A 21876-nucleotide genomic window follows, 5' to 3' on the forward strand; every position below is an offset into this window, starting at 1 on the left:
CAATGGACCAAACCCTTTCCCATTCACCCCCACTGTACACCATCCCAATGGATCAAACCCTTTCCCATTCACTCTTACTGTCCTGAATCCCAATGGACCAAACCCTTTCCCATTCACTCCCACTGTACACAATCCCAATGGATCAAACCCTTTCCCCATTCACCCCCACTGTACACAATCCCAATGGATCAAACCCTTTCCCCATTCACCCCCACTGTACACAATCCCAAAGGGCTGAACCCTTTCCTATTCATTCCCATTGTATCGAATTCCAGTTTGATAAACTAGCAGGAGCAGATTACCTTTTGCATTTCTTGTTCGAGTTGGCATTGCTGGATATGATAAGGGATTAATTCTGACCTCGCCGAGTCAAACCATTCTCTGTATTGCTTGTTCGACACAATTGAAAAGTTGAGAGATTCTGGAATTAAACTTGCGTTTAAAACTCCATTGTCAATCATGTCAATCACTTTGAGGCTGTTCCTGAAACATAGCAATCAACAAGTCAATAATAATCTACTAATCAATAACTACACAGCATAAAAACCCCAAACACCCTCTGAAATCAACTCCCAACAACCTCAGTGTGGTGCAGAGTCTGAAAGGTTCTAATTGTTAAACTGAAAACATCACTTACACTTTAAAATCTTTTAATAAGAAAACGGTTTATAATCCTTTCATAATGCTTTAGAAATCTATATAATCGCTGTTTAAGGCCCCTAGTTAACAGCTTTTTAGCAGAATAACATTTTCCAAAGGAGGTGACATTGTTCAGCTTTCTCTCTATCACTGAAAGTAATCACGTGCCAAACCTTTGCACACATTTCCGGGTCAGTACATTAGCTCGGAATCCCAACACTGCAAAAACAACCAACGTGGCAAACACAGATGTCAGGAAGTTGATGATGGAGACGAGGAAAGCATCAAAGTGGCAATTATTGGTGCGGCTATTGTAGCTGGAATAAGCAATGACACTCCCAAAGCCCAGGCCGAGGGCAAAGAACACTTGGGTAGCAGCTTGTCGCCATACTTGGGTGTCAACCAGGATCTCAAGCTGAAAAACATGCAAACAAACTTAAATAGGGACAGAAAGTAGAGTCAGGATTTTACCCTAATTATGTCTTTCCCTGTGAAGACAGCATCGGCCAGTAATCTATAGCTTCCATTATCTGTGGACCACTCAGCCAGTTTCCCAGGGAACCAGCGTCACCTGGGTCAGACACCCTCAGTCACTGAGCCCCCCAGCACCCCTCACCCCCACCACACACCGAGCAAACCCCTCCCTCTGTCACTGAACATAGCCCCCCCAGCACCCCTCACCCCCACCACACACCCAGCAAACCCCTCCCTCTGTCACTGAACATAGCCCCCCCAGCACCCCTCACCCCCACCACACCGAGCAAACCCCTCCCTCAGTCACTGAGCCCCCCCAGCACCCCTCACCCCCACCACACCCAGCAAACCCCTCCCTCAGTCACTGAGCATAGCCCCCCCAGCACCCCTCACCCCCACCACACACCGAGCAAACCCCTCCCTCAGTCACTGAGCATAGCCCCCCCAGCACCCCTCACTACACACCGAGCAAACCCCTCCCTCTGTCACTGAGCCCCCCCCAGCACCCCTCACCCCCACCACACACCGAGCAAACCCCTCCCTCTGTCACTGAGCCCCCCCCCAGCACCCCTCACCCCCACCACACCCAGCAAACCCCTCCCTCAGTCACTGAACATAGCCCCCCCAGCACCCCTCACCCCCACCACACACCCAGCAAACCCCTCCCTCAGTCACTGAGCCCCCCCAGCACCCTTCACCCCCACTACACACCCAGCAAACCCCTCCCTCAGTCACTGAGCCCCCCCAGCACCCCTCACCCCCACTACACACCCAGCGAAGACCCCCCCAAGACACCGAGCAAAGCCCCTCCCTCAGTCAGTATCTCGGAGTGAAACCCCGTCCTTTTCCCCCTTTACCTTGGGTATGAACATGTAGCGAATTCCATCCCAAGCACCTTCTAGAAGGAGGCCTCGAATGAGGAAACAGAAAAGTACCACGTACGGGAAGATGGAGCTGAAGTACATAACCTGCAGGATAAATAATGGCACGGGTGTTACCCTCACTCTGATAGTGCAATGTGTTTATCTTCAGAAATCCTTTGCAAGTGAGAAACATTTTAGTGAAGACGCAGAGTCCATTCAGCGCATCCCAGAATCCCTTCATTCCAATGGGTCATCACCCCCATCCCAGGCTCACCTTGTTCATCTGTATTTCAAACCCCATATTCCCTCCAGCATCGTGGCCACTTTGTGTCACTCCTGCACTGTCCATTCTCTCCTGAGCATCTCCACTCTCAGATCCCTCCTGTGTCAGCTCCAGTCTCTCAGTCCATTTCTAACTCCACACGATAAACTCTACTGTGTCCCACATGAAGCTGCTCCTATCCTGCCCTGCAATAAACCTCACCTGTCCCCTTGGCTGGCACTGTGCCCCGACATTCAATTCGATATGTGTTCTTTTATTCAAGTCTTGCTACATTCTACTTCTGTGACCTCCTCCAGACTTCACATTCTTTCCTTTAACCTTTAGTTTTCCGCACTGCATTTCATCCTCTCTCTGAACCACAATTTGGAGAATGTAGCACAGAGCATGCCACTCGGCCCTTCGAACCTGCTACTCCATTCAATAAGATGCGGGCTGATCTGGCCGTGACCTGAAGTTCACTTTCCTGTCCACCTCCCAGAACCTCTTGTCGATCAAAGATCTGTCTAAATCTGCCTTGAGTAAATTCAATGCCTCCGCTGTTTTCTGGGGAAGGGAACTCTGCAGACTAACAACCCAACCGTCTAGCTACCGAAGCACTGTCAAAGGGACAATGAGATAGATCCCTTAGTGGCTGGGACTTACACACAGACAGGGAGCCCCGTCCGCCGAGAGCCCACTTGTCACCAGCTGTGAAAGAGGAAGTATTGAAGTTGTGGGGTTCATCCATTACCTTCCCTGAGGATTTGATCCCTTTGATCATGGCGAGGCAAACCATCACCCAGGCAGCGAGTAGGCAGCCAGTCATGGTGGGATCCAGTCCCCCGCTCTCACTGATAGAGTTGGTGATGTTCAAGGCTTCACGGTACCAGAAGTAGGTGGTGGCGGAACTCTCCAGGCACTCGGTGACTGGCAGAGACAGAGAATAGATCAGAACATTGGCCAATACCAACAGGAGGTATATGGGGAAGGGGTTGGTTTGCAAGAGAAGTTGGTGTGGGTGGAGGGGGGGGGTGGAGAGGAAATGTCATGATTGGGGAAGATTGACTGTAAGGGAGTCTCTCCCTACCTTCTGTTGTTTCGTTGGACAAAGAGGGACACGATTGCCAGGGCAGTGGATATTGGAAGGAGTGACCAAAGTAAAAGAGACTCCAGCTGATGATGACATTGTAATAGAGCGAGACAAGGGAACAGACCTACAGAAACCAGAAACAGCAACATCAGTGACCTCAATGTGAACACACAGACTTAAAACCTCAGACAAATATAAGAGAATCCACTCTGTAAGCCCCCCACCCACAGCGAGAGCCACCCCACAGTCCCCACCCCGCAATGTCTCCCCCCCCCCACCCCCCCCCAACACACCCCACCCATCCCATACCCACTTCGTCCTGCCACACCCTTCACTCTTCTCTCTCTCTCTCTCTTTCTCCCCACCCCCGGGCCAGGCCCATTCCCACACCCCATCCCCACAGTGATCACGACCAATCTACCTAATCGGCACATCTTTGGACTGTGGGAGGAAACCGGAGCACCCGGAGGAAACCCACGCACACACGGGGAGAACGTGCAGACTCTGCACAGACAGTCGTCTGAGGCCGGAGTTGAACCCGGTCCCTGGTGCTATGAGGCATCAGTGCTAACCACTGTGCCGCTTCCACACGACATGCCCCCACCCACTCCCCTACCCCACCCCCTCATCCTCTCTCATCCACACTCGCCACAATCCTCCAACGAATCTTTTTTTTAAATAAATTTAGATTGCCCAATTATTTTTTCCAATTAAGGGGCAATTTAGCGTGGCCAATCCACCTACTCTGCACATTTTTAGGTTGTGGGGACGAAACCCACGCAGACACGGGGAGAATGTGCAAACTCCACACGGACAGTGACCCAGAGCCGGGATCGAACCCGGGACCTCGACGCCGTGAGGCGGTTGTGCTAACCACTAGGCCACCGTGCTGCCCTCTCCAACAAATCTTGGCACCCACCAGACAGCTGGCAAATCCAATTCCAGAAAGCCGTGGATTGATGTGTTTCCAAACTCCGATACTGCCCTGTCGGATACTTTGTCCAGCTGCCAACTCCAGGAAGAAGAGCGGGATTCCCATCACCACCAACAGGATTAAATAAAGAAAAAGAAAAGCACCTAGAACAGCAACATAATGGACAATTTATTCCAGGATTTGACAGTTACAGATTAAGAGAAACTATTTCCTGAGTTGGAAGTTGGGGAGAGAAGGGGACCTGGATAAAGGGGTCAGAAATTAGAGCTAGGTTGGTCAATGAGGTCAGGAAGCACATCTTCCGGGAAAGGGAGTAGAAATCGGGAACTCTGCTCCAGCTCTTCCGACTCAAGATTATGGAATTCAGACAGGTACATGAAGAAACAGGTAATCAGTGAACAATCCAACTGAATAATGGGACAGTTGATATGTCTCCTGATATCCCAATAAACTCCAGCTCTGACAGGTCAAGGATAACTCAGGATCTATACAATTATTACTTTGCAGCTAATAAACTGGCAATTGCCCCCAGTGAGAGTCAGCACCTTCAGGAACTGTCCCCCAGTGAGAGTCAGCACCTTCAGGAACTGTGTCCCAGTGAGAGTCAGCACCTTCAGGAACTGTGTCCCAGTGAGAGTCAGCACCTTCAGGAACTGTGTCCCAGTGAGAGTCAGCATCTTCAGGAACTGTGTCCCAGTGAGAGTCAGCACCTTCAGGAACTGTCCCCCAGTGAGAGTCAGCATCTTCAGGAACTGTCCCCCAGTGAGAGTCAGCACCTTCAAGAACTGTACCCAAGTGAGAGTCAGCACCTTCAGCAACTGTCCCCCAGTGAGAGTCAGCACCTTCAGGAACTGTCCCCAGTGAGAGTCAGCACCTTCAGGAACTGTCCCCCAGTGAGAGTCAGCACCATCAGGAACTGTGCCCCAGTGAGAGTCAGCACCTTCAGGAACTGTACCCTAGTGAGAGTCAGCACCTTCAGGAACTGTCCCCCAGTGAGAGTCAGCACCTTCAGGAACTGTTTCCCAGTGAGAGTCAGCACCTTCAGGAACTGTGTCCCAGTGAGAGTCAGCACATTCGGGAACTGTCCCCCAGTGAGAGTCAGCACCTTCAGGAACTGTCCCCTTGTGAGAGTTTGCACCTTCAGGAACTGTGTCCCAGTGAGAGTCAGCACCTACAGGAACTGTGTCCCAGTGAGAATCAGCACCTTCAGGAACTGTGTACCAGTGAGAGTCAGCACCTTCAGGAACTGTGTCCCAGTGAGAGTCAGCACCTTCAAGAACTGTCCCCTTGCGAGAGTCAGCACCTTCAGGAACTGTTTCCCAGTGAGAGTCAGCACCTTCAGGAACTGTGTCCCAGTGAGAGTCAGCACATTCGGGAACTGTCCCCAAGTGAGAGTCAGCACCTTCAGGAACTGTCCCCTTGTGAGAGTTTGCACCTTCAGGAACTGTGTCCCAGTGAGAGTCAGCACCTACAGGAACTGTGTCCCAGTGAGAATCAGCACCTTCAGGAACTGTGTACCAGTGAGAGTCAGCACCTTCAGGAACTGTGTCCCAGTGAGAGTCAGCACCTTCAAGAACTGTCCCCTTGCGAGAGTCAGCACCTTCAGGAACTGTGTCCCAGTGAGAGTCAGCACCTTCAGGAACTGTCCCCTTGTGAGAGTTTGCACCTTCAGGAACTGTGTCCCAGTGAGAGTCAGCACCTACAGGAACTGTGTCCCAGTGAGAATCAGCACCTTCAGGAACTGTGTCCCAGTGAGAGTCAGCACCTTCAGGAACTGTGTCCCAGTGAGAGTCAGCACCTTCAGGAACTGTGTTCCAGTGAGAGTCAGCACCTTCAGGAACTGTCCCCCAGTGAGAGTCAGCACCTTCAGGAACTGTGTCCCAGTGAGAGTCAGCACCTTCAGGAACTGTCCCCTTGTGAGAGTCAGCACCTTCAGGAACTGTGTCCCAGTGAGAGTCAGCACCTTCAGGAACTGTCCCCTTGTGAGAGTCAGCACCTTCAGGAACTGTGTCCCAGTGAGAGTCAGCACCTACAGGAACTGTGTCCCAGTGAGAATCAGCACCTTCAGGAACTGTGTCCCAGTGAGAGTCAGCACCTTCAGGAACTGTGTCCCAGTGAGAGTCAGCACCTTCAGGAACTGTGTCCCAGTGAGAATCAGCACCTTCAGGAACTGTGTCCCAGTGAGAGTCAGCACCTTGAGGAACTGTCCCCCAGTGAGAGTCAGCACCTTCAGGAACTGTCCCCCAGTGAGAGTCAGCACCTTCAGGAACTTTGTCCCAGTGAGAATCAGCACCTTCAGGAACTGTGTCCCAGTGAGAGTCAGCACCTTCAGGAACTGTACCCCAGTGAGAGTCAGCATCTTCAGGAACTGTACCCCAGTGAGAGTCAGCACCTTCAGGAACTGTCACCCAGTGAGAGTCAGCACCTTCAGCAACTGTCCCCCAGTGAGAGTCAGCACCTTCAGGAACTGTGTCCCAGTGAGAGTCAGCACCTTCAGGAACTGTACCCTAGTGAGAGTCAGCACCTTCAGGAACTGTGTCCCAGTGAGAGGCAGCACCATCAGGAACTGTTTCCCAGTGAGAGTCAGCACCTTCAGGAACTGTGTCCCAGTGAGAGTCAGCACCTTCAGGAACTGTGTCCCAGTGAGAGTCAGCACCTTCAGGAACTGGCCCCCAGTGAGAGTCAGCACCTTCAGGAACTGGCCCCCAGTGAGAGTCAGCACCTTCAGGAACTGTGTCCCAGTGAGAGTCAGCACCTTCAGGAACTGTGTCCCAGTGAGAGTCAGCACATTCGGGAACTGTCCCCCAGTGAGAGTCAGCACCTTCGGGAACTGTGTCCCAGTGAGAGTCAGCACCTTCAGGAACTGTGTCCCAGTGAGAGTCAGCACATTCGGGAACTGTCCCCCAGTGAGAGTCAGCACCTTCAGGAACTGTGTCCCAGTGAGAGTCAGCACATTCGGGAACTGTCCCCCAGTGAGAGTCAGCACCTTCAGGAACTGTCCCCTTGTGAGAGTTTGCACCTTCAGGAACTGTGTCCCAGTGAGAGTCAGCACCTTCAGGAACTGTCCCCCAGTGAGAGTCAGCACCTTCAGGAACTGTCCCCCAGTGAGAGTCAGCACCTTCAGGAACTGTGTCCCAGTGAGAGTCAGCACCTTCAGGAACTGTCCCCTTGTGAGAGTCAGCACCTTCAGGAACTGTGTCCCAGTGAGAGTCACCACCTTCAGGAACTGTCCCCTTGTGAGAGTTTGCACCTTCAGGAACTGTGTCCCAGTGAGAGTCAGCACCTACAGGAACTGTGTCCCAGTGAGAATCAGCACCTTCAGGAACTGTGTCCCAGTGAGAGTCAGCACCTTCAGGAACTGTGTCCCAGTGAGAGTCAGCACCTTCAGGAACTGTGTCCCAGTGAGAGTCAGCATCTTCAGGAACTGTCCCCCAGTGAGAGTCAGCACCTTCAGGAACTGTGTCCCAGTGAGAGTCAGCACCTTCAGGAACTGTCACCCAGTGAGAGTCAGCACCTTCAGGAACTGTGTCCCAGTGAGAGTCAGCACCTTCAGGAACTGTGTCCCAGTGAGAGTCAGCACCTTCAGGAACTGTGTCCCAGTGAGAGTCAGCACCTTCAGGAACTGTGTCCCAGTGAGAGTCAGCACCTTCAGGAACTGTGTCCCAGTGAGAGTCAGCACCTTCAGGAACTGTATCCCAGTGAGAGTCAGCACCTACAGGAACTGTGTCCCAGTGAGAGTCAGCACCTTCAGGAACTGTGTCCCAGTGAGAGTCAGCACCTTCAGGAACTGTGTCCCAGTGAGAGTCAGCACCTACAGGAACTGTGCCCCAGTGAGAGTCAGCACCTTCAGGAACTGTGTCCCAGTGAGAGTCAGCACCTTCAGGAACTGTGTCCCAGTGAGAGTCAGCACCTTCAGGAACTGTCCCCCAGTGAGAGTCAGCACCTTCAGGAACTGTGTCCCAGTTAGAGTCAGCACCTTCAGGAACTGACCCCCAGTGAGAGTCAGCATCTTCAGGAACTGTACCAAAGTGAGAGTCAGCACCTTCAGGAACTGTGTCCCAGTGAGAGTCAGCATCTTCAGGAACTGTCCCCCAGTGAGAATCAGCACCTTCAGAAACTGTGTCCCAGTGAGAGTCAGCACCTTCAGGAACTGTCCCCCAGTGAGAGTCAGCACCTTCAGGAACTGTCCCCCAGTGAGAGTCAGCACCTTCAGGAACTGTGTCCCAGTGAGAGTCAGCATCTTCAGGAACTGTGTCCCAGTGAGAGTCAGCACCTTCAGGAACTGTCCCCCAGTGAGAGTCAGCATCTTCAGGAACTGTGTCCCAGTGAGAGTCAGCACCTTCAGGAACTGTGTCCCAGTGAGAGTCAGCACATTCGGGAACTGTCCCCCAGTGAGAGTCAGCACCTTCAGGAACTGTGTCCCAGTGAGAGTCAGCACCTTCAGGAACTGTGTCCCAGTGAGAGTCAGCACATTCGGGAACTGTCCCCCAGTGAGAGTCAGCATCTTCAGGAACTGTCCCCCAGTTAGAGTCAGCACCTTCAGGAACTGACCCCCAGTGAGAGTCAGCATCTTCAGGAACTGTACCCCAGTGAGAGTCTGCACCTTCAGGAACTGTGTCCCAGTGAGAGTCAGCATCTTCAGGAACTGTCCCCCAGTGAGAATCAGCACCTTCAGGAACTGTGTCCCAGTGAGAGTCAGCACCTTCAGGAACTGTATCCCAGTGAGAGTCAGCACCTTCAGGAACTGTCCCCCAGTGAGAGTCAGCACCTTCAGGAACTGTACCCCAGTGAGAGTCAGCACCTTCAGGAACTGTGTCCCAGTGAGAGTCAGCACCTTCAGGAACTGTGTCCCAGTGAGAGTCAGCACCTTCAGGAACTGTGTCCCAGTGAGAGTCAGCACCTTCAGGAACGGTGTCCCAGTGAGAATCAGCACCTTCAGGAACTGTGTCCCAGTGAGAGTCAGCACCTTCAGGAACTGTGTCCCAGTGAGAGTCAGCACCTTCAGGAACTGTACCCCAGTGAGAGTCAGCACCTTCAGGAACTGTGTCCCAGTGAGAGTCAGCACCTTCAGGAACTGTGTCCCAGTGAGAGTCAGCACCTTCAGGAACTGTCCCCTTGTGAGAGTCAGCACCTTCAGGAACTGTGTCCCAGTGAGAGTCAGCACCTTCAGGAACTGTGTCCCAGTGAGAGTCAGCACCTTCAGGAACTGTCCCCTTGTGAGAGTTTGCACCTTCAGGAACTGTGTCCCAGTGAGAGTCAGCACCTTCAGGAACTGTCCCCCAGTGAGAGTCAGCACCTTCAGGAACTGTGTCCCAGTGAGAGTCAGCACCTACAGGAACTGTGTCCCAGTGAGAATCAGCACCTTCAGGAACTGTGTCCCAGTGGGAGTCAGCACCTTCAGGAACTGTGTCCCAGTGAGAGTCAGCACCTTCAGGAACTCTGTCCTAGTGAGAGTCAGCACCTACAGGAACTGTGTCCCAGTGAGAGTCAGCACCTTCAGGAACTGTGTCCCAGTGAGAGTCAGCACCTACAGGAACTGTGTCCCAGTGAGAATCAGCACCTTCAGGAACTGTGTCCCAGTGGGAGTCAGCACCTTCAGGAACTGTGTCCCAGTGAGAGTCAGCACCTTCAGGAACTGTCCCCCAGTGAGAGTCAGCACCTTCAGGAACTGTGTCCCAGTGAGAGTCAGCACCTTCAGGAACTGTGTCCCAGTGAGAGTCAGCACCTTCAGGAACTGTGTCCCAGTGAGAGTCAGCACCTTCAGGAACTGTCCCCCAGTGAGAGTCAGCACCTTCAGGAACTGTCCCCCAGTGAGAGTCAGCACCTTCAGGAACTGTGTCCTAGTGAGAGTCAGCACCTTCAGGAACTGTCCCCCAGTGAGAGTCAGCACCTTCAGGAACTGTGTCCCAGTGAGAGTCAGCACCTTCAGGAACTGTGTCCCAGTGAGAGTCAGCACCTTCAGGAACTGTCCCCCAGTGAGAGTCAGCACCTTCAGGAACTGTCCCCCAGTGAGAGTCAGCACCTTCAGGAACTGTGTCCCAGTGAGAGTCAGCACCTTCAGAAACTGTCCCCCAGTGAGAGTCAGCATCTTCAGGAAATGTGTCCCAGTGAGAGTCAGCACCTTCAGGAACTGTGTCCCAGTGAGAGTGAGCACCTTCAGGAACTGTGTCCCAGTGAGAGTCAGCACCTTCAGGAACTGTGTCCCAGTGAGAGTCAGCACCTTCAGGAACTGTACCCCAGTGAGAGTCAGCACCTTCAGGAACTGTGTCCCAGGGAGAGTCAGCACCTTCAGGAACTGTGTCCCAGTGAGAGTCAGCACCTTCAGGAACTGTGTCCCAGTGAGAGTCAGCACCTTCAGGAACTGTGTCCCAGTGAGAGTCAGCACCTTCAGGAACTGTCCCCCAGTGAGAGTCAGCATCTCCAGGAACTGTGTCCCAGTGAGAGTCAGCACCTTCAGGAACTGTGTCCCAGTGAGAGTCAGCACCTTCAGGAACTGTGTCCCAGTGAGAGGCAGCGCCTTGAGGAACTGTGTCCCAGTGAGAGTCAGCACCTTCAGGAACTGTGTCCCAGTGAGAGTCAGCACCTTCAGGAACTGTGTCCCAGTGAGAGTCAGCGCCTTCAGGAACTGTGTCCCAGTGAGAGTCAGCACCTACAGTTTGGGTTGATATGAGTTGCTCTGTTCACGCACCAGGGAAGTTTGGTTTCTGGCCTAAGCTTAGCCAGGGTATCACTTTGCTACACAGCCGAGTGTGTGGGTTCCAGCGAGCTAAGTACACGACCAGGCTATACGCCTTCTAAAGGTGAACAGCCCACACAAACTCACTCAGGAGGACATTCTGATGAGGGTCCGGGACCACCCAGCAAATCAATGTTTTCAGAGAAAGAGTATGGAATAAACCAAGCGAGAGCAATAAAATGTTGAAGCTTACCCCCCCCATTCTGGTGGCAGAGATAAGGGAATCTCCAGACGTTCCCAAGTCCCACGGAGAATCCCACCTGGGCGAGGATATATTGGAGTTTATTTCCCCAGGCGGGTCTGGAAGGTCCATCCAGCACAAGGTCCGTGCTGGACTCGTTCACGTCAGCAGCCTGTGAATCCGTTTTGCTCTTTTCCATCAGAGCAGAGTATGGACGAGGTGTAGACTGGAGATGTGCCCTTGGAGCCGAGTCTGAGGAGGTGAAATACAACATGTGATCAGGAAAATCCACATTTAAACTGCTTCATTACAGCAATGGAAAATTCCACAAGTCCCAGATCCTCTTTCCAATAGACTTATCGCAAATGTTTCTCTGGCATTCAGACAGGCCACACCAGCAATAGGGCAGTTCGTTCTGAATGAGGCAATAGATTCAAAGTGACATTTAGAGATGAAAATGCATAGTAATTTCATAGAATCTAACATAGAATCTCTACAGTGCAGGAGGCCATTCGGCCCATCAAGCCTGCACTGACCCTCTGAAAGAGAACCCTCCCCAAGCCCACTCTCCAACCCTATCCCCGTAACCCACCTAACCTGTACATCCCTGCACACTAAGGGGCAATTTAGCACGGCCAATCCACCTAACCTGCAGACCTTTGGACTGTGGGAGGAAACTGGAGCACCCGGAGGAAACCCACGCAGACACGGGGAGAACGTGCAGACTTCGCACGGTGACCTGAGGCTGAAATCGAACCCGGGTCCCTGGTACTATGAGGCAGCAGTGCTAAACACTGTTACCATTTAAATCATGACTGTATCGTCAAAGTTGTCAAAACCACACTAGAGATGGCAGAAAACATGAAGACCCCCCAGCAAACAGCAGATATGCAGGCTGCAGGGTTCAGTTATCAAATAAACACAAACAGACTGACCAGAGCTAATGGATGTGGCTGTATCAGGATGTTGTGCTGAATTATGGAACACTATCACACTGTCAGCAGCATTGGACCAAAGGACACAGCCTCATCAGAAAAGAGAAAAGGAGATGTTGAGAAAAAGAATGCCAGAGGGCAGAGAATGGCTCAGAGAAACACAAGATGTTGTGTCTGACAGGATTGGAGCAGCAGCCTCTCAAAGATCAATCCAGCAAGACAGATTTTAACAGGCCTGTGCGCCAGACTCAGACGGAGATGTGCAATAGTTATCGCTGCTCTGACAGTTTTGCTAGACCTGTGCATGTGGTCAAAACCCTGTTCCACAAAGCAAATGCCTGACATCTTCAAAACCTCCTTCCAACAAGGCCAGCAGAACAGTGTTAACCGGAGGCCACACTATACTATTTATTGGTAAGATTTTAGAGTCTGTTATTAAAGATGAGATCGCGAAGCACTTGGAAGTGCATGGTAAAATAGGACTGAGTCAGCACGGCTTTGTCAAAGGGAGGTCATGTCTGACAAAAGAGTTCTTTGAGGAGGTAACAAGGAAGTTAGACAAAGGAGAACCAGTAGACGTGATTTATTTAGATTTCCAGAAGGCCTTTGACAAGGTGCCGCATAGGAGACTGTTAAATAAGTTTAGAGCCCATGGTGATCAGGGTAAGATCCTGGCATGGATAGAGGATTGGCTGACTGGCAGAAGGCAGAGAGTGGGGATAAAGGGGTCTTTTTCAGGATGGCAGCCGGTGACTAGTGGTGTGCCTCAGGGGTCTGTGCTGGGACCACAACTTTTTACAATATACATTAATGATCTGAGAGAAGGTACTGAAGGAACTGTTGCTAAGTTTGCAGATAATTCAAAGATCTGTAGAGGGACAGGTACTATTGAGTAAGCAAGGGGGCTGCAGAAGGATTGGGCAGACTAGGAGAGTTGGCAATGAAGTGGTAAATGAAATACAATGTGGAAAAGTGGAAGGAGGAATCTAGGTGTAGACTATTTTCTAAATGGGGAAATACTTCGGAAAGCAGAAGCATGAAGGGACTTGGGAGTCCTTGTTCACAATTCTCTGAAGATTAATGTGCAGGTCCAGTCGGCAGTTAAGAAGGCAAATGCAATGTTACCATTCATGTCAAGAGGGCTAGAATACAAGAACAGGGATGTACTTCTGAGGCTGTATAAGGCACTGGTCAGACCCCATTTGAACTATTGTGAGCACTTTTGGGCCCCGTATCTAAGGAAGGATGTGCTGGCCTTGGAAAGGGTCCAGAGGAGGTTCACAAAAATGATCCCCGGAATGAAGAACCTGTCGTATGAGGAACGGTTGAGGACTCTGGGCCTGTACTCGTTGGAGTTTAGAAGGATGAGGGGGGGGATCTTATTGAAACTTACAGGATACTGCGGGGCCTGAATAGAGTGGACGTGGAGAGGATGTTTCCACTTGTAGGAAAAACTGGAACCAGAGGACACAATCTCAGACTAAAGGGACGATCCTTTAAAACAGAGATGAGGGGGAATTTCTTCAGCCAGAGGGTGGTGAATCTGTGGAACTCTTTGCCGCAGAAGGCTGTGGAGGCCAAATCACCGAGTGTCTTTAAAACAGAGATAGATAGGTTCTTGATTAATAAGGGGATCAGGGGTTATGGGGAAAGGGCAAGAGACTGGGGATGAGAAAATATCAGCCATGATTGAATGGCAGAGCAGTGTCGATGGGCCGAGTGGCCTAATTCTGCTCCTTTGTCTTATGGTCTTCCGGTCTTACAGCCTACAGCCAGCAGAGGTCACTCACAGGCAACTCCACCAATTAAAATAAATCAAACAGACTAAGGGCAAATTAATGGAGCAGCATCTTAAGGGGATACTGTCGGGCACAGAAACAAATCACAGCTGAAATTTGAAACATCAAACCGAAACGTGATTAAAAGGGTGGATAATGCCCCCACTGAGCAGGGATGCCCCTTCCCAATACTACTGTCCCCACAGCTGCATGGTACTCACCAGCCTCACCCCCAGAGAATGGCTTCTGTAATCACTGGTGTACACCCGCTGCCCTAAAAAGGGACAACCTAGGTCCCCTCCTACTTATAAACGACATCATTCAACACAATGTCAGTTTTCATGTTTAGACTGGCAACACTAATTCTACCGCACCATTATCTCTCTCTCTCTCGAGCCCTCCTATGTCTTTGATTTGTCCAACATCCAGCCCTGGATGAGCGTCAGGTTTCCCAACTAAATGATGGGAAGACCAAGTCCTGGTGTCTAATTTCCAAACTCAGTTCTCTAACTACCAGCTACCCCCCTTCCTGCAGCCACTGTCTCAGACTGAAGTGTCTTCTTTACAACCTTTGGCTGCAAAGTCAGCTTTCCGACCTCCTATTTGCAAGGAGACGGCCGATTCCATCGTCATCGGAACCCTTCAGCTACTGACGCTCTCAGCCATGCACGTGTTGATATTTCACTATTCCCATATCTCCTTAGTAAGACGTCTAACAACACCAGGTTAAAGTCCAACAGGTTTGTTTCAAACACTAGCTTTCGGAGCACTGCTCCTTCCTCAGGTATCTCCTGGTCAATCTCCCAGCTCCCAAACCTCAGCTTCTCTAGCGCCTGACTTACACCTAGTCCCATTCCACCATCATCTACCTCTCATTGTCCTCTTGAGCATTTCAATAACGACTCTGCTCTTGGCCATGCCGTCAGCTGTCTGGCCCCGAAGCTCTGGAAATCTCCCCACAATCCTCTTTACCTCATTTTTATACAATCATAGAATTGTTTCACATCCCCCCTTTCAAAAACTCCTTAAATTAAGAAACTTCTTTGAACTTTTGACTAAGCTTTTGTTGATCTGCCATAATATCCCCTTGTGCTGCTCACTCAAATTTTCTCATTATAATCCCATTGTTTTAATATATTTAAGGCGCCATACAATGCAGGTTGTTTTTGTTGAAGGCTTTGATTGAGCTATCTCCAGCTCAGCTCCACAATCCCCAGTGACAGGGCGTGGACCAGGAAGCAAGCAGAGGGAATGATGGACAAGCCAGTGTCCAGATCTCTCCCCTAGAGAGAGAAAGATTGAGGGCAGTGGCCAACATGCACTTATTTCCTTAAAAGAGAGAGACTGAGGGACACGGGACATCTCAAAGAATCATCGAATTTACAGTGCAGAAGGAGGCCATTCAGCCCATCGAGTCTGCACCAGCCCTTACAAAGAGCACTCTACTCAAGCCCAGGTATCTACACTATCCCCGTAACCCCCACTTAACCTTTTTAGACACTAAGGGCAATTTTAGCATGGCCAAACAACCTAAGCTGCACATCTTTGGACTTGTGGGAGGAAACCCACGCAGACAAGGGGAGAGCGTGCAGACTCCGCACAGACAGTGACCCAAGCCGGGAATCGAACCTGGGACCCTGGCGCCGTGAAGCAACAGTGCTAACCACTGTTACCGTGCTGCCCCTATCTATCGCAGACAGATATGGTGCACATTCTCATTCTCACTCAAACGTAACAACATTCTCCTGCTCACACTCACAGCCTCCCCGACCCAGATGTACTCACACTTGCAGAGTTCCCAACCACCTGTACTCACACTCGCAGCGCCCCCGACCCACTGTGCTCAAACTGTCAGCCCCCCGACCCAACTGTACTCACACTCGAGCCCCCATCCCACCTGTACTCACTCTCAGACCCTCGAACACCTGTACTCACACTCGCTGACTCCCCGACCCACCTGTGCTCACACTCGCAGTCTCCCTGACCCACCTGTACTCACACTTGCATCCTCCCCGACCCAGCTGTAGTCACACTTGCAGATCCCCCGACCCACCTGTACTCACACTCACAGCCACCCAACCCACGTGTACTCACACTCGCAGTCTCCCTGACCCACCTGTACTCACCCTCGCAGTCTCCCTGACCCACCTGTACCCTTGCACATGCCATTCCTCCTCCCCCACCCATACTCATTGCTCTGTGCCCTGTTGTTTGAATGTTTTTGTCGGTTCTTCCTGGAAATCCTTGAGCCCGGCACCCAGCAGCAGCTGTTAACACTTTCTCACAAACTAATCTCCAGAAAGTCAGATTCATTCACCTCCCCCTCCCTTCTCCTCCAATCAGACACTGCCTGGCTTAAGCACATACGGGTATAGAGCCAGAGGGCGGAGAGTTGTGAAAGGCTGCTGGGTACACAATGTTCGTGAACAGAATCAAATCTAACATTAGCTTCCCCGTGACTGAGACATTGGCTCTAAGTGAATGTGTAAAACCAGCAAATCCTCATCCGGAATGGGACTAAGGAACAGAGTAAAGCTCCCTCTACACTGTCCCCATCAAACACTCCCAGGACAGGTAAAGCACGGGGTTAGATACAGAGTAAAGTTCCCTCTACACTGTCCCCATCAAACACTCCCAGGACAGATACAGCACAGGGTTAGATACAGAGTAAAGCTCCCTCTACACTGTCCCCATCAAACACTCCCAGGACAGGTACAGCACGGGGTTACATACAGAGTAAAGCACCCTCTACACTGTCCCCATCAAACACTCCCAGGACAGGTACAGCACGGGGTTAGATACAGAGTAAAGCTCCCTCTACACTGTCTCCATCAAACTCTCCCAGGACAGGTACAGCACGGGGTTAGATAGAGAGCAAAGCTCCCTCTACACTGTCCCCATCAAACACTCCCAGGACAGGTACAGCACGGAGTTAGATACAGAGTAAAGCTCCCTCGACACTGTCCCCATCAAACACTCCCAGGACAGGTACAGCACGGGATTAGATACAGAGTAAAGCTCCCTCTACACTGTCCCCATCAAACACTCCCAGGACAGGCACAGCACGGGGTTAGATACAGAGTTAAGCTCCCTCTACACTGTCCCCATCAAACACTCCCAGGACAGGTAAAGCACGGGGTTAGATACAGAGTAAAGCTCCCTCTCCATTGTCCCCATCAAACCCTCCCAGGACAGGTACAGCACGGGGTTAGATACAGAGTAGAGCTCCCTCTGCACTGTTCCCATCAAACACTCCCAGGACAAGTACAGCACGGGGTTAGGTACAGAGTAAAGCTCCCTCTACACTGTCCCCATCAAACACCCCCAGGACAGATACAGCACAGGGTTAGGTACAGAGTAAAGCTCCCTCTACCCTGTCCCCATCACACTCTCCCAGGACAGGTACAGCACGGGGTTATATACAGAGTAAAGCTCCCTCTACACTGTCCCCATCAAACACTCCCAGGACAGGTACAGCACGGGGTTAGATACAGAGTAAAGCTCCCTCTACACTGTCCCCATCAAACACTCCCAGGACAGGTAAAGCACGGGGTTAGATACAGAGTAAAGCTCCCTCTACATTGTCCCCATCAAACACTCCCAGGACAGGTACAGCACGGGGTTAGATACAGAGTAGAGCTCCCTCTACACTGTCCCCATCAAACACTCCCAGGACAGGTACAGCACGGGGTTAGATACAGAGTAAAGTTCCCTCTACACTGTCCCCATCAAACACTCCCAGGACAGATACAGCACAGGGTTAGATACAGAGTAAAGCTCCCTCTACCCTGTCCCCATCAAACTCTCCCAGGACAGGTACAGCACGGGGTTAGATACAGAGTAAAGCTCCCTCTACACTGTCCCCATCAAACACTCCCAGGACAGGTACAGCACGGGGTTAGATACAGAGTAAAGCTCCCTCTACACTGTCCCCATCAAACACTCCCAGGACAGGTTCAGCACGGGGTTAGATACAGAGTAAAGCTCCCTCTACACTGTCCCCATCAAACACTCCCAGGACAGGTACAGCACGGGGTTAGATACAGAGTAAAGCTCCCTCTACATTGTCCCCATCAAACACTCCCAGGACAGGTACAGCACGGGGTTAGATACAGAGTAAAGCTCCCTCTACACTGTCCTCATCAAACACTCCCAGGACAGGTACAGCACGGGGTTAGATACAGAGTAAAGCTCCCTCTATACTGTCCCCATCAAACACTCCCAGGACAGGTACAGCACTGGGTTAGATACAGAGTAAAGCTTCCTCTACACTGTCCCCATCAAACACTCCCAGGACAGATACAGCACAGGGTTAGATACAGAGTAAAGCTCCCCCTACCCTGTCCCCATCAAACTCTCCCAGGACAGGTACAGCACGGGGTTAGATACAGAGTAAAACTCCCTCTACACTGTCCCCATCAAACACTCCCAGGACAGGTACAGCACGGGGTTAGATACAGAGTAAAGCTCCCTCTACACTGTCCCCATCAAACACTCCCAGGACAGGTTCAGCACGGGGTTAGATACAGAGTAAAGATCCCTCTACACTGTCCCCATCAAACACTCCCAGGACAGGTACAGCACGGGGTTAGATACAGAGTAAAGCTCCCTCTACATTGTCCCCATCAAACACTCCCAGGACAGGTACAGCACGGGGTTAGATACAGAGTAAAGCTCCCTCTACACTGTCCCCATCAAACACTCCCAGGACAGGTACAGCACTGGGTTAGATACAGAGTAAAGCTCCCTCTACACTGTCCTCATCAAACACTCCCAGGACAGGTACAGCACGGGGTTAGATACAGAGTAAAGCTCCCTCTATACTGTCCCCATCAAACACTCCCAGGACAGGTACAGCACTGGGTTAGATACAGAGTAAAGCTTCCTCTACACTGTCCCCATCAAACACTCCCAGGACAGGTACAGCTCGGGGTTAGATACAGAGTAAAGCTCCCTCTACACTGTCCCCCATCAAACACTCCCAGGACAGGTACAGCTCGGGGTTAGATACCGAGTAAAGCTCCCTCTACACTGTCTGCATCAAACACTCCCAGGACAGGTACAGCACGGGGTTAGATACAGAGTAAAGCTCCTTCTGGTTATCAGGTTGTTAGTTGCTGGACTCCTTGCGGAGTCTCTCTCCAAGCAGTGAGTAGAGGAGTGAGTGTCAGCACATTAATCACGTCACATTCTGGGACTTACAAAGCAACGTACTCTGTGAAAGTTGTGTGAGAAGTTGAAAGTTAAAGAACCCATTGCAGTAACAATTTTTACAAGATACAGGCAAAAATCATACAGATTATGAAAGACACAGAGTCTCACCAAGTCTCTGATCTGCCTCAGACGCTGTGCAATAATTCCTCAGCTCAGTGGGGTTGTACCCTGACTCTGCAAATGTCATGTTAGCTGTTCCAATCTCTCGCCTGCCAGGGTGGTGTGGCCTGGGCTGTTTCACTTTGCTGATTTACCCAACTGTGAATGTATCTATTTAAGATTAATGTTATCATCGACAAATGCCTCAAACCTTGCCAGCGACAGTCATACTGACTGACAGGGTCAACCCAAGGTCAAAGACACAAGGACTCTGGCAGGAAACGGGAACGGAGTGGGACGGGGTAGGGAGTGAGATCTGGAGGCTTGTGCTGTGTCGGGGTGCTTCCTGTTCATTGCCTTATTTTCCCCCTTTTATTTTGCCTCTCTGATATTGATCCATGGATGATTAATGGACATGTACCTTTAATTCACACAGAAGAATCCGGAAGCTATGGGAGAGATCATTCTGCTTGTCGTGCTGTTTCAAACAGGACTTGTCGGATCCAGGGAGAGGGGGCGGTTGGGACTTGTTTGATTGATTGGTGGCCAATGAATTGTTTCAAAAAGCTGTTCCCTGCCTGGTAAGAGGTGGTGATTGGACCCCATCCCACCGGGAAGCTATTCAAAGTCCCAAGGGAGGGAGAACCAACTAACTCTCTCTCAAGTAAACCTTCTGTGAGTGCTAGCTCTCTCCAGATAGCCTCTTTGAGTGCTATCTCTGACCCCATCACCCCGACACCCCCCCGGCACACATTGGCCCCGTCACCCCCCGACACACACTGGCCCCATCACCCCCCGACACACATTGGCCCCGTCACCCCCCGACACACACTGGCCCCATCACCCCCCGACACACACTGGCCCCATCACCCCCCCCCCCCCCCCCCGACACACACTGGCCCCATCCCCCCCCCCCCCGACACACACTGGCCCCATCACCACTGGCACACACTGGCCCCGTCACCCCCCGACACACACTGGCCCCATCACCCCCCCCCCCCCCCGACACACACTGGCCCCATCACCCCCCCCACCCCCCCCCCGACACACACTGGCCCCATCACCCCCCGACACACACTGGCCCCATCACCCCCCGACACACACTGGCCACATCACCCCCCCCCCGACACACACTGGCCCCTTCACCCCCCAGCCCCATCACCCCCCGACACACACTGGCCCCTTCACCCCCCGACACACACTGGCCCCATCACCCCCCGACACACACTGGCCCCATCACCCCCCGACACACACTGGCCCCATCACCCCCCGACACACACTGGCCCCATCACCCCCCCCCCGACACACACTGCCCCATCACCCCCCGACACACACTGGCCCCATCACCCCCCGACACACACTGGCCCCATCACCCCCCGACACACACTGGCCCCATCACCCCCCGACACACACTGGCCCCATCACCCCCCGACACACACTGGCCCCATCACCCCCCGGACACACACCGGCCCCATCACCCCCCGACACACACTGGCCCCGTCACCCCCCGACACACACTGGCCCCATCACCCCCCGACACACACTGGCCCCATCACCCCCTGGCCCCATCACCCCCCGACACACACTGGCCCCGTCACCCCCCGACACACACTGGCCCCATCACCCCCCGACACACACTGGCCCCATCACCCCCTGGCCCCGTCACCCCCCGACACACACTGGCCCCGTCACTCCCCCGACACACACTGGCCCCATCACTCCCCCCGACACACACTGGCCCCATCACCCCCCGATACACACTGGCCCCATCACCCCCCCCGACACACACTGGCCCCATCACCCCCCCGACACACACTGGCCCCATCACTCCCCGACACACACTGGCCCCGTCACCATCGACACACACTGGCCCCATCACCCCCCAACACACACTGGCCCCATCACCCCCGACACACACTGGCCCCATCACCCCCCGACACACACTGGCCCCGTCACCCCCCGACACACACTGGCCACATCACCCCCCGACACACACTGGCCACATCACCCCCCCGACACACACTGGCCCCATCACCCCCCGACACACACTGGCCCCATCACCCCCCGACACACACTGGCCCCATCACCCCCGACACACACTGGCCCCATCACCCCCCGACACACACTGGCCCCATCACCCCCGACACACACTGGCCCCATCACCCCCGTCACACACTGGCCCCATCACCCCCGACACACACTGGCCCCATCATCCCCCGACACACACTGGCCCCATCACCCCCGACACACACTGGCCCCATCACCCCCCGACACACACTGGCCCCATCACCCCCCGACACACACTGGCCCCGTCACCCCCCGACACACACTGGCCCCGTCACCCCCCGACACACACTGGCCCCGTCACCCCCCGACACACACTGGCCCCATCACCCCCTGGCCCCATCACCCCCCGACACACACTGGCCCCGTCACCCCCCGACACACACTGGCCCCGTCACCCCCCGACACACACTGGCCCCGTCACCCCCCGACACACACTGGCCCCTTCACCCCCCGACACACACTGGCCCCATCACCCCCATCACCCCCTGGCCCCATCACCCCCGACACACACTGGCCCCATCACCCCCGACACACAGTGGCCCCATCACCCCCCCCCCCCCCCCCCCCCGACACATACTGGCCCCATCACCCCCCCCCCCCCGAC

At 52.9% G+C, this 21876-nt stretch overlaps 1 protein-coding gene across 2 annotated transcripts in view; it reads right to left on the bottom strand.

Annotated features, from left to right (window-relative positions):
* LOC119956466 (sodium-dependent neutral amino acid transporter B(0)AT2-like) overlaps nt 1-21876 on the bottom strand; it is a 46522-nt gene that overhangs the window by 20737 nt on the left and 3909 nt on the right. Inside the window, exons 1-8 of one of the 2 annotated variants that reach the window (XM_038783736.1) lie at nt 14114-14506; nt 11192-11431; nt 4248-4405; nt 3326-3452; nt 2990-3165; nt 1971-2081; nt 813-1054; nt 303-483 (exon numbers count right to left, since the gene is read on the bottom strand). In XM_038783736.1, coding sequence (XP_038639664.1) covers nt 303-483; nt 813-1054; nt 1971-2081; nt 2990-3165; nt 3326-3452; nt 4248-4405; nt 11192-11378 — 1182 coding nt within the window. In that variant the 5' untranslated portion in view covers nt 11379-11431; nt 14114-14506. Of the gene's footprint in view, nt 1-302; nt 484-812; nt 1055-1970; nt 2082-2989; nt 3166-3325; nt 3453-4247; nt 4406-11191; nt 11432-14113; nt 14507-21876 lie in introns of those variants that run through there. The other variant, XM_038783735.1, reaches the window with a different exon arrangement.

Source organism: Scyliorhinus canicula, chromosome 23 (genome assembly GCF_902713615.1).
Source record: "Scyliorhinus canicula chromosome 23, sScyCan1.1, whole genome shotgun sequence".
NCBI classification, from domain to species: Eukaryota; Metazoa; Chordata; class Chondrichthyes; order Carcharhiniformes; family Scyliorhinidae; genus Scyliorhinus; species Scyliorhinus canicula.